Source organism: Takifugu rubripes, chromosome 4 (assembly GCF_901000725.2).
Source record: "Takifugu rubripes chromosome 4, fTakRub1.2, whole genome shotgun sequence".
Taxonomy (NCBI): Eukaryota; Metazoa; Chordata; class Actinopteri; order Tetraodontiformes; family Tetraodontidae; genus Takifugu; species Takifugu rubripes.
In genome coordinates this window covers 11212907-11229434 of record NC_042288.1, presented here as the reverse complement: position 1 = coordinate 11229434, position 16528 = coordinate 11212907, and the positions used below count along the sequence as shown (strand labels likewise).

The 16528-nt window shown below is 42.2% G+C and overlaps 3 protein-coding genes across 12 annotated transcripts in view; all 3 read right to left on the bottom strand.

Moving 5' to 3' along the window:
- The window catches only part of LOC105419265 (polymeric immunoglobulin receptor-like), a 29934-nt gene extending 23069 nt beyond the window's left edge, over window positions 1–6865 (bottom strand). Inside the window, exons 1-13 of one of the 10 annotated variants that reach the window (XM_029834721.1) lie at window positions 6664–6865; window positions 3657–3680; window positions 3476–3587; window positions 3079–3190; window positions 2677–2994; window positions 2295–2594; window positions 2052–2178; window positions 1791–1888; window positions 1670–1704; window positions 1472–1540; window positions 1323–1385; window positions 872–952; window positions 298–759 (exon numbers count right to left, since the gene is read on the bottom strand). In XM_029834721.1, the coding sequence (XP_029690581.1) occupies window positions 712–759; window positions 872–952; window positions 1323–1385; window positions 1472–1540; window positions 1670–1704; window positions 1791–1888; window positions 2052–2178; window positions 2295–2594; window positions 2677–2994; window positions 3079–3124 (1185 nt within the window). In that variant the 5' untranslated portion in view covers window positions 3125–3190; window positions 3476–3587; window positions 3657–3680; window positions 6664–6865 and the 3' untranslated portion in view covers window positions 298–711. Of the gene's footprint in view, window positions 1–297; window positions 760–871; window positions 953–1322; window positions 1386–1471; window positions 1541–1669; window positions 1705–1790; window positions 1889–2051; window positions 2179–2294; window positions 2654–2676; window positions 2995–3078; window positions 3191–3475; window positions 3922–6663 lie in introns of those variants that run through there. The other 9 variants (XM_029834720.1, XM_029834724.1, XM_029834723.1 and 6 more) reach the window with 9 other exon arrangements.
- The window catches only part of LOC105419934 (polymeric immunoglobulin receptor-like), a 59207-nt gene that overhangs the window by 30992 nt on the left and 11687 nt on the right, over window positions 1–16528 (bottom strand). The gene's annotated exons all lie outside the window — the stretch shown is intronic.
- On the bottom strand, window positions 8520–16247 carry LOC105416360 (polymeric immunoglobulin receptor-like). Its single transcript, XM_029834756.1, has 12 exons — window positions 14420–16247; window positions 11413–11436; window positions 11232–11343; window positions 10835–10946; window positions 10433–10750; window positions 10051–10350; window positions 9808–9934; window positions 9547–9644; window positions 9426–9460; window positions 9154–9210; window positions 8995–9057; window positions 8520–8897 (listed from the first exon to the last, which is right to left on the bottom strand). The coding sequence occupies exons 4-12, from the start codon at window positions 10878–10880 to the stop codon at window positions 8850–8852; spliced, it is 1092 nt and encodes a 363-aa protein (XP_029690616.1). The 5' UTR covers window positions 10881–10946; window positions 11232–11343; window positions 11413–11436; window positions 14420–16247; the 3' UTR covers window positions 8520–8849.

The following is a 16528-nucleotide window of genomic DNA, read 5'->3' as shown; positions in this document are numbered from 1 at the left end:
TTTGCCCTTTAATTATTATGTGGGGGGCTTAAATACAAAAATGTGCATAGTGACCTTTCGGTATATGTTCCATGTTGTTGATGCTCAATAAAAAAAATAAAATAAAAAAAAGAAACTCTGCTTCTTCTTCTACTTCTCTTAGGCTTTTTTTTAGACTTCCACATTTCTTAGAGCTTCTTCAAAGCTTGTGACTAAAGATAAAAGATGATGTTGAATTTTATCTTCACCTCCAACATGTGTAACGTTATTTAATATGGCAGAAACATGTCAACAATATATGAGTCCACTCCTGGAAAATCAGTGTTCTCCATGAAAAATGGGTTTATTTGAGTTGATATTTCTGTGGTAATAAACATATAAAATAACATGGAAATAGAAATATAACCAGGAACTCTGCAGAAGTTATAATTATAATTCTCCTGAAATAAGCAAGAACCCAGCAGAGGTGACAAATTCTAGGATGTGTGATGATGAGAAATATTGGTGTATAAGTTAGTGGGATCCCGTGAAAACAAAACACACATGACGGCAGATTTAGGATGAAAGGTTAAATAACAGTGTTATTACCTCACCCTGTCATTGCAAAAAACACCATTCTGGACTTGTTAACTCACTAATTTGACAAGTTTTAGACTGTCAAAGGCAACACAGTGAAAAAAGTTTGCTTCAAACCATTGTGACATTGCATCCTGAAATAACCAACGACAACCTCTACAGTTTGCGGCTATTAGCCAATTTGCTGTATATGTCAGTAGTCTCCTGTTAAAAGACACACACACAAGCACACACACGCACACAAAATCATTTTTGGCACTTAAGTATTCAAGAAAGTGAAAGAAAATCAGTAATAAGTGGAAGTGTTGGTGTTTACCTTGGTCTTTACCTTGGGTCTCCTTTCTCGTCCTGGAATCTTCACAGAACTATAGGTGACTTCATTCTCAGAACACATTGGCTGAAGATGGAAGCAGGAAGAGTCGTGAGCCGTGTCACTGTTGCAATATTTCATTGATGTTACTTGATTTTCAGAATATTAAAACCAGACGTTTAAACCCGTTAGGTTATTATCAGAAGAAGATTGACCTGGATATTAACTGTATAATAACCCACAGCCCTGTCTCCTTTACACTGCCCTCTCTCTAACCGCCCGACATGAGGAGATGAGATTTTAGATCTTTTTTGCTATTTGAAGCAGAGGAATGATTGCAGATCTGCCCCATGCTCAGAATTGTTTGGTGTATGTTGAAGGGGGCTAAGACAGATTCTGTCCTCTCTCATTCTTTTCATGTTTTGTTGACTTGATGAGTGGAAGTGGTGGTGTTTACCTTGGGTCTCTGCTCTGGAATTCTCACGGAACTATAGGTGACTTCATTTTCAGAACACAATGGCTGAGAGAGAAAGCAGAAAAAAAAATCTTGATTTTTATAATTACAATAAAATTATGCATTTTTATAAATGCAGCAGATGCAGTTACCCGATGCGAAGATTCTGGTTTTGTCTTCATCTTACTGTAAATCACTTCATCTTCAGGACAAGCCATGTCCTGTTTTACATTTGAAAAATGAAATCTTTTATCTTATCACTTTAATTTTCAAAACAAGTCAACATTTACACATGTTCCATCTGTAAACTCTGTCCTGGGTCTAACTGCTGCACACTAGTTTAATCTTACCAACATCTCAGCTGATGGTTCCTCCTGGATCTGCTCTACAAGTCAGATTAGAAAGTCTGGTTATTTTGAATGAACATTTATTTAATAAAATTTGTGATGACTTTGATTAATAAAGACTTACTTTGTCTTTTTATGCAGAACCAGATCAATGAGGACAAAATTACAAAGAAGATCAACAAGGATAATGAGATGATGACATTCATGAAGGAACCTGAAAGACTGCAGCAGAAATACACATGAAACATAGACATTAACAGGACAATCTAAAATTCTTTTATATCTGTTGGTTCTATTCAGCAGGAGCTGCAGGATCTGTTGTTGGACCTAAAGGTGACAGTTTCTAGTATAAATTTAGGCTGCAGTCTAATGCAGAGCTGCTGACCTGTTGGGAGCATCTTCATCTGTGGTCGACGGTTTCTCTGTTTCATCTGTGGTCGACGGTTTCTCTGCTTCATTTGTGGTCGATGGAGAGACAGGTTCAGGACTAGTAAAAGTCTCTGGCTGAGCAGCTACATTTAGGACAAAACAGTAAGACAGAGTAAAAGAGACAATATGTTGAATATTTGTTGGATTTAAGATGACATCATTCATCAAATTGTGGTAATAACTGACAGACAGAACTTACTGGTGGACGGTTTCTCTCTGACAATTATCTGCACCGGCATCTGTAGATCTCCTCTGCTGCACCAGTACCAACCACTGTCCTCCATCTTCAGTCCGCTCATAGTCACTGTGAAGACTCTGGGAGGTGTCTCATTAATGAATACTGTGGTTCCATCTATTGATCCCTGTGACTGTGTCACACAGGGGCCACCCACCCGGCACCATTTAGCTTGTCCAGAGTTCTGATAGTAACATTTGATGGTTGTTTGTTCTCCAATAAATCCAGTTACCTCCTGATGATCCACATAGAGACTGGAAACATCTTAGAGAGAAGCAAATTCACCAGTAAACAGTATCCAACCTAAAGCTGGTTGACTAAGATGATTATGACGTTCGGTTCTTACCTCTTGTGACTGACACTTGGAAATATGTTCTATCATCTAATTCTCGATTAATCTCCACAACACACCAGAAATCTGTGTCTCCCTCTCTCACATCTTTTATGGTCACAGTAAAGACTTTTTTCTCTCTGTCATCAGAGATCAAAAACCTTCCTGAACTCTGCTGGTTTGTCTTAACTGCATATGAGCAGGAGTTGTAATAATATCCTTGACACAAGTATTTCACATGGCTGGTGTATTTTGGGTGATACAGACATGGAATTGAGACGGAATCTCCAGCTTTCACTGACACTCTAGTGACTGTAGTGACGCTGTAAACTCCTGCAACGAGACCAAATGCATGAGTTGGACATCTTGTAGTAAAGATTCAAACAAGTGTAAATAGAAAGCCACCCAGTGACTGACCTGTGAGTCCAGTGAGGAGGAGAGAAATGCTGAGGTGAAGAGCCATGTCGCTGCAGCAACCACAATAAGACCAACAGATGGCACGGCCGTCTATTTAATGAGTTTCCACTTCCTGATTTTATGAAAATACATGTGTTAAAGAAATAGCAGCACCATTGTTTGGAGAATTGTTTTGTAAAAACCCATGAATATATTATCTGACTTGTACAACAATTTTGTGTTGTTTTATGTATCTTGCAGATGAAATGTTATTTGCAAAGGTTTAATTTAATGTAAAGATGCTTTACATCAAAATCAATTTTCAGGCCATTAGTTCTTTAATGTGCATATTTCTATTAATATCAGTCTCACAAAACTCCATCCTTTATTCAGGGTAAATATCAACCAAGGGACGAACCTCCAGGCTCAAATAAATCCATCTTCTGCCGCCCTGCTTCAACAACAAGCTGCAACATGACAATATGTCCTCACCTGTGACGTGGCTGCAGTCACAGATGAGGATCTGCAACCTGAGAAGGAAAAGGCAAACCAAACTTACCAAGTGAGCCTGCTAAAATATTGAAAGTGATGTCATGTACCTCTCTTGTTGCTGCCAGACGACCCTCATGTCAGCTTCCCAGTTTCTGGGAACTTTTTTTTGCAGGGTTTCTCCTGCGGGGGGCGTGGTGGAGCCATGGCTTCAGGTGGTGCCGGGGACTGGTGCACCTGCAGACTATCAGTAATCAAGCCACCTATTTATGGACTGTTCTCACGGTTGGCCAGCGTTGGCGTGTTTTGTCTGATTCGGAATACCCCGGCTATACCTTCCTGGACTATCGTGAAACTTTTTCCTTCGTGGATTCCTTTTAAACCCGTTCATCGGATTATCGTTTGTGTTTTTCCTTCGCGGACTGCTTTTGACTAGTGATGTCCAAATGAGGCTTTGAACCCTTTTGGACCATTGTGTTGAAAATTGGTTCATTACTCGAAGCTTCAATCATTCCGAACGCGGGGGTCATCTGCTGGCGCATTGGTTGTACTGCAGCCATGCAAAGTGCACGCTTGCTGGGTATTATTATTATAATATTTTAGGAACAGGTGGGGGGTATGGGCCTAAGGTGCTTGGGTGAACTGGTGTGCTTATGCATTTTTATTTAAAAACAACAGTTTCTCCACAGTCGAGGGTTTGAGGCGGTTTCTCTTTTTTGAAACTATTTCCCCAGCTTTAGAAAACACCCTCTCGCAGGGCACAGAGGATGCTGGTGTTGCGAGGTACTGGTTTGCCAGGTGGTACAGGTTTGGGTATAGGGCTTTGTTTGTCGTCCAGTACACCAGAGGGTCCTGTGATCGTTCAAGTGGAGGGGCTGACAGATGGAACGCTGCACCTCCACTATGGCATCAGCGGTGGCATTCCTGGACGCTCTTGCTTCTTCAGCATCCCTGTCCAACAGCTTCTACAGATCAATGACTTAAAATAAAACATTAAAGTTTAGTCCGTACATGAATCAATGCAAATAAATCTATTGATCCAAATTCTATAATTTTTGTACCTTGGGAAGAAGCAGCTGGTTCTGGCTGTGCTGTTGAAGTGGACGGCGGGTCCTCTTCGGTGGGTGCGTTCCACAACAATGCCGCACACTCCGATTTTAACCGGTGCACAGCTGACTCGGCATTTGAAGGGCTTTGGAATCCGAGTGTTTAAAATCTTGGGTCAAGTAATGATGATAAAGAGAAGATGCTTGTGGTTTCTATTCCACTGAGTTTATCATTCATAATTCTATTGAGGTTTATGTTTGAGTTCTGTGCCATCAGCTCACTCAAAGCATGCTTCAGCATTTTTATCAGGGGTGTTATTTTTGATCCCGACACCCTCTTTTCATGTGAGAGCTCTACGGTGGCAGCATGAAAAGGTGACAGTATCTTCCTACACTCAGATGCACACTCAAAGTCATTTGCAGTCAATAGGTCCAAATCTGTGGGCAGAGTGGTCAGAGCAGCGGCAGCTGCATCCCTCTGCTCATAAAGACGCTGCAGCATCTCATAGGTGCTATTCCATCTTGTGTCTACTTCAATTATTAGTTTTGTGACAGGACGGCCCATTTGCACCTGGATCTGCTGCAGCTTCTCTTTAGTGGTGTTGCTTGATTTAAAATAGGTGATCATCTGCCTCGTTTTTGATCTTATATTATCTAGCCCAGGAGTAGCATCCATGGCCTTTTTGACAATTACATTTAGTGCGTGAGCCAGGCAGACAGTATGCCGCACCCGCAGAATAGTTGCGGCAGCATCATATTTGCTGCTGCGTCAGCCACCAAGCACCTCACCTTCTCTTCAAGAGCCCATTCCCTTAAAATCTCTCGAGCAGTTCCAGCAATGTTCTCTGCTGTGTGACTGATAGGAAAAGGCCGAACTCCCAACAGGGTGGTGGAGAGTTCACCTGCATGAATAGCATGATAGGTGACAGCGAGATACGCATCCATGTTGATGGAAGTCCACATATCTGCGGTCAAGCTGACACTGTCAACATTCTGCAGGGCTGCCTTGGCCTTCTCCTTTTCTTCCACATACCTCCTCTCCACCATGGCTTTAACTCCCTGCCTTGATGGAAGGGTGTATGTGGGATCCAGTTTAGCCACCAGAGCACGGAAGACAGGATCAGACACCACAGTGAAAGGCTGGGAATCTTTCACTATGAAATCCACTAGAGCGTCATCAAACTCCTGCTTCCTGCTACATAAAATATGGACGTTAGCAGAACAAGATTAATTTAGTTAATTAACTAATTATATACACCCAAACCTGCGCAGTAAAGTTTAAAAGTTACTCTTAATATTGCCTGGAACAGCACCCACTCACCTGGTGGAAACGTCATCACAGCAGCACCACCAGCTTCATTCTCATGTTTGGCTCGGTAATGCCTCATCATTGATGACGTGTTATTATTATACGCCAGATGTCGGGAACAAAGCAAACACTTCACCTGCAAATTAAAAATGTGATGTGTGTGTGGTTTATTATTTGTAACTGTGTGAATAAGAGTTGAAAAATACGTTTGTAACACCTACCTTGTTCGGCGGCACCATTTCAAAGTGGTCCCAGACTTGAGATCTCTTCCTGGTTGGTTCCATTGCAAAGCAATAAGAAAGCAAACCGAAAGCAATACGAACGCTAATCAAATCAATCCAAAAAGGTATTGACCAGATCGGCAACGTATTGCGCTGTTTCATCCATTTTTAAACACAACTGAGACCCGCCCATTGAACCGAACCAGTCAGCTGATTCAGGCCGAATGAAGCAGTGAAGTGGTTCAAACGTCATCAGTCACGTGATTTGAAGCGAGCTCCCGAGCAGTGCTTCAGAAAAAAACTCTACCGAGTTTTGGGGCGTGGTTCGAAGCCCCGTGTCAGAGGGAACATTACTACTTTTGACCCCGCTCGGGATTTTTTGTCGTAAGTTTTCATTTCCTGTTTGGATTAAGAACTGAGTCGTGGTCTCCACGCCTTTTGAGTTGCATAACTTTCTGTGAACTTAAATAAAGCTTCTCGGAAGACGAAACGCCACTGTGTCCTGCCTGCTTTCGGGTCCTGATACAACCGCTCGTAACACCTCATGCCCGAAGAAATTGAGAGAAAAAGCAAAACTGCTTTTAAAACTTGGATTTCTGTGATGAAAACTGTCAGGTGGAACTAGAAGAATTTTGTTGGGCCAAACATGTGGGACCTTTCTCCTTCACAGCGATACCAATTGTCCTCTAGAAGGCGCCAGACACCTTCCAGAAGCGGACGGCCACAGTTCTCCAGACAGGCGATGCCTTCAATAATGTGCTGATCGTAATGAAAATGTGGGAAGAACATTTTCAGGATCAAATATTCCTATATGGGAAAACATGGTCTGATCATCAAATAGGAGATTCTATGGCAAGTGTTTGTTATACTGTGAGACTGAGGTAGAAACAGCCAAGAGCCCTGATCTGGAACAAGAAGATGAATCAGGTTCATGTCTAATGTATATGTTAATATGAAATGAACGGCTGCAGGTAAATAAATCAATAAAAACATACATTTTGTGTATTGTGACACCTGATGGAAGGGGTGAAATGGTTTAAACGTCTCACACCCCATTTCACACCTTTACTTACTGTTACGACCCTACCTTGTTTGTAACCCGAAAGGTAAAGGGACGCACATAAACCAAACAACAGAGCGGGTAGACTTTCAAGGGGAACTTTATGGAGTAGAGTCCCTCAACAATATAGTACACAAACAACCAAAAATCCCATCTGGCAGAGAACAAAACAGGGACAATAGAAAGGGCGGCCACCTCTACCAGCCCAAAGAGGGACCGTCGGATAGGGAGCCGACCTTCTAACCCTAACCCAAAACCACTAAACCCTAACACCAAACAAGGCCGAGGAAGCTCTGCCAGCAGGCAAGTGGGGAGCCACGGATCAGCAGTCAGGCGGGTAAACACGGGAGCAGCTGTGGCAGGGAAGCGAGAGAACCCAAGCACGCCGCATCTGTGGCCTTAAGTAGGGCAATGGCCAATTAGCCTCACCTGGAACACCTGGTCACAGGGAGAAAAGAAAACAATTACTTGGGTCATCCCCTAGGGGGAGACAACGTAACACTTACAGTCATCCGGAAGGGGAAAGTTTGCGAAGTTATTGTTTTCTGTTCGTTTCCATGACGGTAGCTATATATATATATATATATATATATATTTTTTTTTAAAGCTTTCAGGTTTTCTTCCGCTTCCATGATGTTGACTCCACCACCCTGCATCCTCTGATTGAGATGATTGAGGGCTGCGAATATATCAGCCATGTATGCTAAAGTGAGAATGAACTCAGAATGATTGAAGCAATCTGCATGACAATGTTGGTGTTCTTGCAAAAACAGGGCTAATTCCACACGCATGGCAACAACACGCTTCAGCACCTGTCCCTGAGATAACCACCGAACATTAGAACGGTGCAGAAGTACCTCAGATTCACAGCCCATTTCTTTATACAGCTCACTGAAGATGCGGCGCCTCAGAGCACTATTTCGCACATAGTTCACACATTGCACCACAGTTTTGAACACATCTGGCAGTTTTGAAGAAGTTATCTACAAGCTTCTTCACATCGGCTGCCTTAGTTGTTGTTGTAAGAGGCTTACAAAATAAAAAATCTTTTATCATGTCGTCTTTCACATAGCGCACAAAAACAGCAAGCTGGCTTAGATTAGGAACGTCTGTGGTCTCACCGAGTTGAAGCCTGAATTTTGCCGGGTTTGACACAGGATCATAACTTGTCTACCTGAATTAATCTTTTCTTTCCCCCCTCTTTCTACTCTTTGAGTTTTCCCTTTAATTATTATGTGGGGGATGGGGGGCTTAAATATAAAAAATGTGCATAGTGACCTGTTCCATGTTGTTGATGCGCAATTAAAAAAAAAAAAGAAAAAAAAAAGAAACTCTGCTTCTTCTACTTCTCTTGGGCTTTTTTTAGACTTCCACATTTCTGAGAGCTTCTTCAAAGCTTGTGACTAAAGAAAAAAGATGATGTTGAATTTTATCTTCACCTCCAACATGTGTAACGTTATTTAATGTGGCAGGAACATGTCAACAATATATGAGTCCACTCCTGGAAAATCAGTGTTCTCCATGAAAAATGGGTTTATTTGAGTTGATATTTCTGTGGTAATAAACATATAAAATAACATGAAAATAGAAATATAACCAGGAACTCTGCAGAAGTAAAAATTATAATTCTCCTGAAATAAGCAAGAACCCAGCAGAGGTGACAAATTCTAGGATGTGTGATGATGAGAAATATTGGTGTATAAGTTAGTGGGATCCTGTGAAAACAAAAGACACACGAGGGCAGATTTAGGATGGAAGGTTAAATAACAGCCACAAAGTGGTGATATGATGGTTGGAAGTTTTGATATTTACCGTTCGTCTGCATCCTCTTTTTGGAAAACTCACAGAATGTTTGGTGCCCTCAGGTTTCAATGGCTGCATGAGGGAAGAGAAAGAGTCATGACAAATTACTTTAAATTATTATTATTATTATTTTTGTTGTTGTTGTTATTGTTGTTGATGTTATTTTACCTTCACTGGAGGTTTTCGTTTTCCTCTCATATTGGTGTAAATCACTGTATCTTCAGCCTGTGTTAAAAGGACAAACCATGATCTGTTTTACATTTGAATAATAAAAGCTTTTATTTTTACCACAACAATCACAAAACTGCATCTGTTTAATGAGGCTAAGGCAGATTCTTCCCTCTTCACTATAGTTTTTTTTGAAAGAAGTCAACATTTCCACATGTTCCATCTGTAAACTCTGTCCTGGGTCTAACTGCTGCACACTAGTTTAATCTTACCAACATCTCAGCTGATGGTTCCTCCTGGATCTGCTCTACAAGTCAGATTAGAAAGTCTGGTTATTCTGAATGAACATTTATTTTATAAAATTTGCTTTGACTGTGATTAACCAAGACTTACTTTGTCTTTTTATGCAGAACCAGATCAATGAGGACAAAATTACAAAGAAGATCAACAAGGACAACGAGATGATGACAATCATGACGACACCTGAAAGACTGCAGCAGAAATACACATAAAACATAGACATTAACAGGACAATCTAAAATTCTTTTATATCTGTTGGTTCTATTCAGCAGCAGCTGCAGGATCTGTTGTTGGACCTAAAGGTGACAGTTTCTAGTATAAATGTAGGCTGCACTCTAATGCAGAGCTGCTGACCTGTTGGGAGCATCTTCATCTGTGGTCGACGGTTTCTCTGTTTCATCTGTGGTCGACGGTTTCTCTGCTTCATTTGTGGTCGACGGAGAGACAAGTTCAGGACTAGTACAAGTCTCTGGCTGAGCAGCTACATTTAGGACAAAACAGTAAGACAGAGTAAAAGAGACAATATGTTGAATATCTGTTGGATTTAAGATGACATCATTCATCAAATTGTGGTAATAACTGACAGACAGAACTTACTGGTGGATGGTTTCTCTCTGACAATTATCTGCACCGGCATCTGTAGATCTCCTCTGCTGCACCAGTACCAACCACTGTCCTCCATCTTCAGTCCGCTCATAGTCACTGTGAAGACGCTGGGAGGTGTCTCATTAATGAATACTGTGGTTCCATCTATTGATCCCTGTGACTGTGTCACACAGGGGCCACCCACCCGGCACCATTTAGCTTGTCCAGAGTTCTGATAGTAACATTGGATGGTTGTTTGTTCTCCAATAAATCCAGTTACCTCCTGATGATCCACATAGAGACTGGAAACATCTTAGAGAGAAGCAAATTCACCAGTAAACAGTATCCAACCTAAAGCTGGTTGACTAAGATGATAATGACGTTCGGTTCTTACCTCTTGTGACTGACATTTGGAAATATGTTCCAACATCTCTTCCTCTATTAATGTCCACAATACACCAGAAATCTGTGTCTCCCTCTCTCACATCTTTTATGGTCACAGTAAAGACTTTTTTCTCTCTGTCATCAGAGATCAAAAACCTTCCTGAACTCTGCCAGTTTGTCTTAACTGCATATGAGCAGAACTCATAATAATATCCTTGACACAAGCATTTCACATGGCTGGTGTATTTTGGGTGGTACAGACATGGAATTGAGACGGAATCTCCAGCTTTCACTGACACTTTAGTGACTGTAGTGACGCTGTAAACTCCTGCAACGAGACCAAATGCATGAGTTGGACATCTTGTAGTAAAGATTCAAACAAGTGTAAATAGAAAGCCACCCAGTGACTGACCTGTGAGTCCAGTGAGGAGGAGAGAAATGCTGAGGTGAAGAGCCATGTCGCTGCAGCAACCAGAATAAGACCAACAGAAGACACGGCCGACTATTTAATGAGTTTCCACTTCCTGATTTTATGAAAATACATGTGTTAAAGAAATAGCAGCACCATTGTTTGGAAAATTGTTTTGTAAAAACCCATGAATATATTATCTGACTTGTACAACAATTTTGTGTTGTTTTATGTATCTTGCAGATGAAATGTTATTTGCAAAGGTTTAATTTAATGTAAAGATGCTTTACATCAAAATCAATTTTCAGGCCATTAGTTCTTTAATGTGCATATTTCTATTAATATCAGTCTCACAAAACTCCATCCTTTATTCAGGGTAAATATCAACCAAGGTACGAACCTCCAGGCTCAAATAAATCCATCTTCTGCCGCCCTGCTTCAACAGCAAGCTGCAACATGACAATATGTCCTCACCTGTGACGCGGCTGCAGTCACAGATGAGGATCTGCAACCTGAGAAGGAAAAGGCAAACCCAACTTACCAAGTGAGCCTGCTAAAATATTGAAAGTGATGTCATGTACCTCTCTTGTTGCTGCCAGACGACCCTCATGTCAGCTTCCCAGTTTCTGGGAACTTTTTTTTGCAGGGTTTCTCCTGCGGGGGGGCGTGGTGGAGCCATGGCTTCAGGTGGTGCCGGGGACTGGTGCACCTGCAGACTATCAGTAATCAAGCCACCTATTTATGGACTGTTCTCACGGTTGGCCAGCGTTGGCGTGTTTTGTCTGATTCGGAATACCCCGGCTATACCTTCCTGGACTATCGTGAAACTTTTTCCTTCGTGGATTCCTTTTGAACCCGTTCATCGGATTATCGTTTGTGTTTTTCCTTCGCGGACTGCTTTTGACTAGTGATGTCCAAATGAGGCTTTGAACCCTTTTGGACCATTGTGTTGAAAATTGGTTCATTACTCGAAGCTTCAATCATTCCGAACGCGGGGGTCATCTGCTGGCGCATTGGTTGTACTGCAGCCATGCAAAGTGCACGCTTGCTGGGTATTATTATTATAATATTTTAGGAACAGGTGGGGGGTATGGGCCTAAGGTGCTTGGGTGAACTGGTGTGCTTATGCATTTTTATTTAAAAACAACAGTTTCTCCACAGTCGAGGGTTTGAGGCGGTTTCTCTTTTTTGAAACTATTTCCCCAGCTTTAGAAAACACCCTCTCGCAGGGCACAGAGGATGCTGGTGTTGCGAGGTACTGGTTTGCCAGGTGGTACAGGTTTGGGTATAGGGCTTTGTTTGTCGTCCAGTACACCAGAGGGTCCTGTGATCGTTCAAGTGGAAGGGCTGACAGATGGAACGCTGCACCTCCACTATGGCATCAGCGGTGGCATTCCTGGACGCTCTTGCTTCTTCAGCATCCCTGTCCAACAGCTTCTACAGATCAATGACTTAAAATAAAACATTAAAGTTTAGTCCGTACAGGAATCAAAGCAAATAAATCTATTGATCCAAATTCTATAATTTTTGTACCTTGGGAAGAAGCAGCTGGTTCTGGCTGTGCTGTTGAAGTGGACGGCGGGTCCTCTTCGGTGGGTGCGTTCCACAACAATGCCGCACACTCCGATTTTAACCGGTGCACAGCTGACTCGGCATTTGAAGGGCTTTGGAATCCGAGTGTTTAAAATCTTGGGTCAAGTAATGATGATAAAGAGAAGATGCTTGTGGTTTCTATTCCACTGAGTTTATCATTCATAATTCTATTGAGGTTTATGTTTGAGTTCTGTGCCATCAGCTCACTCAAAGCATGCTTCAGCATTTTTATCAGGGGTGTTATTTTTGATCCCGACACCCTCTTTTCATGTGAGAGCTCTACGGTGGCAGCATGAAAAGGTGACAGTATCTTCCTACACTCAGATGCACACTCAAAGTCATTTGCAGTCAATAGGTCCAAATCTGTGGGCAGAGTGGTCAGAGCAGCGGCAGCTGCATCCCTCTGCTCATAAAGACGCTGCAGCATCTCATAGGTGCTATTCCATCTTGTGTCTACTTCAATTATTAGTTTTGTGACAGGACGGCCCATTTGCACCTGGATCTGCTGCAGCTTCTCTTTAGTGGTGTTGCTTGATTTAAAATAGGTGATCATCTGCCTCGTTTTTGATCTTATATTATCTAGCCCAGGAGTAGCATCCATGGCCTTTTTGACAATTACATTTAGTGCGTGAGCCAGGCAGACAGTATGCCGCACCCGCAGAATAGTTGCTGCAGCATCATATTTGCTGCTGCGTCAGCCACCAAGCACCTCACCTTCTCTTCAAGAGCCCATTCCCTTAAAATCTCTCGAGCAGTTCCAGCGATGTTCTCTGCTGTGTGACTGATAGGAAAAGGCCGAACTCCCAACAGGGTGGTGGAGAGTTCACCTGCATGAATAGCATGATAGGTGACAGCGAGATACGCATCCATGTTGATGGAAGTCCACATATCTGCGGTCAAGCTGACACTGTCAACATTCTGCAGGGCTGCCTTGGCCTTCTCCTTTTCTTCCACATACCTCCTCTCCACCATGGCTTTAACTCCCTGCCTTGATGGAAGGGTGTATGTGGGATCCAGTTTAGCCACCAGAGCACGGAAGACAGGATCAGACACCACAGTGAAAGGCTGGGAATCTTTCACTATGAAATCCACTAGAGCGTCATCAAACTCCTGCTTCCTGCTACATAAAATATGGACGTTAGCAGAACAAGATTAATTTAGTTAATTAACTAATTATATACACCCAAACCTGCGCAGTAAAGTTTAAAAGTTACTCTTAATATTGCCTGGAACAGCACCCACTCACCTGGTGGAAACGTCATCACAGCAGCACCACCAGCTTCATTCTCATGTTTGGCTCGGTAATGCCTCATCATTGATGACGTGTTATTATTATACGCCAGATGTCGGGAACAAAGCAAACACTTCACCTGCAAATTAAAAATGTGATGTGTGTGTGGTTTATTATTTGTAACTGTGTGAATAAGAGTTGAAAAATACGTTTGTAACACCTACCTTGTTCGGCGGCACCATTTCAAAGTGGTCCCAGACTTGAGATCTCTTCCTGGTTGGTTCCATTGCAAAGCAATAAGAAAGCAAACCGAAAGCAATACGAACGCTAATCAAATCAATCCAAAAAGGTATTGACCAGATCGGCAACGTATTGCGCTGTTTCATCCATTTTTAAACACAACTGAGACCCGCCCATTGAACCGAACCAGTCAGCTGATTCAGGCCGAATGAAGCAGTGAAGTGGTTCAAACGTCATCAGTCACGTGATTTGAAGCGAGCTCCCGAGCAGTGCTTCAGAAAAAACTCTACCGAGTTTTGGGGCGTGGTTCGAAGCCCCGTGTCAGAGGGAACATTACTACTTTTGACCCCGCTCGGGATTTTTTGTCGTAAGTTTTCATTTCCTGTTTGGATTAAGAACTGAGTCGTGGTCTCCACGCCTTTTGAGTTGCATAACTTTCTGTGAACTTAAATAAAGCTTCTCGGAAGACGAAACGCCACTGTGTCCTGCCTGCTTTCGGGTCCTGATACAACCGCTCGTAACACCTCATGCCCGAAGAAATTGAGAGAAAAAGCAAAACTGCTTTTAAAACTTGGATTTCTGTGATGAAAACTGTCAGGTGGAACTAGAAGAATTTTGTTGGGCCAAACATGTGGGACCTTTCTCCTTCACAGCGATACCAATTGTCCTCTAGAAGGCGCCAGACACCTTCCAGAAGCGGACGGCCACAGTTCTCCAGACAGGCGATGCCTTCAATAATGGGCTGATCGTAATAAAAATGTGGGAAGAACATTTTCAGGATCAAATATTCCTATATGGGAAAACATGGTCTGATCATCAAATAGGAGATTCTATGGCAAGTGTTTGTTATACTGTGAGACTGAGGTAGAAACAGAGCCAAGAGCCCTGATCTGGAACAAGAAGATGAATCAGGTTCATGTCTAATGTATATGTTCATATGAAATGAACGGCTGCAGGTAAATAAATCAATAAAAACATACATTTTGTGTATTGTGACACCTGATGGAAGGGGTGAAATGGTTTAGACTTCTCACACCCCATTTCACACCTTTACTTACACAGTCATCCGGAAGGGGAAAGTTTGCAAAGTTATACAGTAGTTTTCTGATCGTGGTTTCCATGACGGAAGCTATATATATATTTATTTTTAAAGCTTTCAGGTTTTCTTCCGCTTCCATGATGTTGACTCCACCACCCTGCATCCTCTGATTGAGAGCTGCGAATATATCAGCCATGTATGCTAAAATGAGAATGAACTCAGAATGATTGAAGCAATCTGCATGACAATGTTGGTGTTCTTGCAAAAACAGGGCTAATTCCACACGCATGGCAACAACACGATTCAGCACCTGTCCCTGAGATAACCACCGAACATTAGAACGGTGCAGAAGTACCTCAGATTCACAGCCCATTTCTTTACACAGCTCACTGAAGATGTGGTGCCACTATTTCGCACATAGTTCACACATTGCACCACAGTTTTGAACACATCTGTCAGTTTTGGAGGCGAGGTTTTTGTTGCCAACGCATGCCTGTGCAGAATACAATGTGTGACAATGATGTGTGGTGCATCGACTTTTACTCGCGCACCAAAACCAGACTTTCTTCCCAGCATGACTGGAGCTCTGTCAGTATAACCTGCAGAAACCATATCCCATGAAAGATTGTCATCTCTGAAGTTATCGACAAGCTTCTTCACATCGGCTGCCTTAGTTGTTGTTGTAAGAGGCTTACAAAATAAAAAATCTTATTTTATCATGTCGTCTTTCACATAGCGCACAAAAACAGCAACCTTAGAATAGAAACGTCTGTGGTCTCATCGAGTTGAAGCCTGAATTTTGCCGGGTTTGAAATCAGATCTGCGACTACTTGAGCCAAGATGTCTTTACTCGTGCCCTCTATTCTCTCGCTGATGGTGTCATTTGAAAGAGGAATTTGGGATAATTACCTTCGGCCGCTGTTCCGAGTATCAGATTCGGCATCTTTAAGGCAGCTGGTTTCATGAGTGTTTCACCCGCGCTGTTCGTTCACCAGACTCAGATCAACCACGCAAACAACAAGAGTTCCTTGCAAGGGAGAGCTGACGAGCAGTTCAAGCTTCCTCTCTCAACTCCGTTCGTCTGCTGCTCGATCACCTCTTTTATTTGGTGCACACAAGATCATGTCAACCTGACCTCACGATTCCTTCTCTTCCTATCTTTACAACTTCCTTTTGTCCTTGAACACGGTACCTCTCAGTGCTGGGTACCTAACAGCTTCAATACTTGGTTCAAACACTTATACATTCCTTTTCTTAAACATTCCTTAAACACTCTAAATCTACTCACTATAGCATTTAAACGATAACAACAATAATTCTTCTCACATTTCCCTCCTGTTTATCGTTAAATACGTCTAGATTCTCATCGTCAGTATTACATCTTTTCATTTCATGAAATTTCAATGTATTACATCATTTTCCTAGAAACACATTTCTTACATTCAGAGTAGTAGTATGGCTAATACTAGCAGCACTATCCCTATCATTCCTATCTTGAACAACAGTTCCCTCCCCCTTGACAGCATTTCTGTAAGCCAGTCTGGTGGAGGACTACCATCGTCAATCATAGCTTTCTGTAGCTTAGTTAAATTTT

Bases quoted from the DNA above. Each gene is read 5' to 3' on its own strand.
- LOC105416360 (XM_029834756.1), bottom strand. From the start codon at position 10,880: ATGGCTCTTCACCTCAGCATTTCTCTCCTCCTCACTGGACTCACAG. The intron at 9,935-10,050 runs GTAAGTTCTGTC...TCCTAAATGTAG, and splicing joins CAGAGAGAAACCATCCACCA to CTGCTCAGCCAGAGACTTGT. The intron at 9,058-9,153 runs GTAAAATAACAT...TCCCTCATGCAG, and splicing joins AACGAAAACCTCCAGTGAAG to CCATTGAAACCTGAGGGCAC.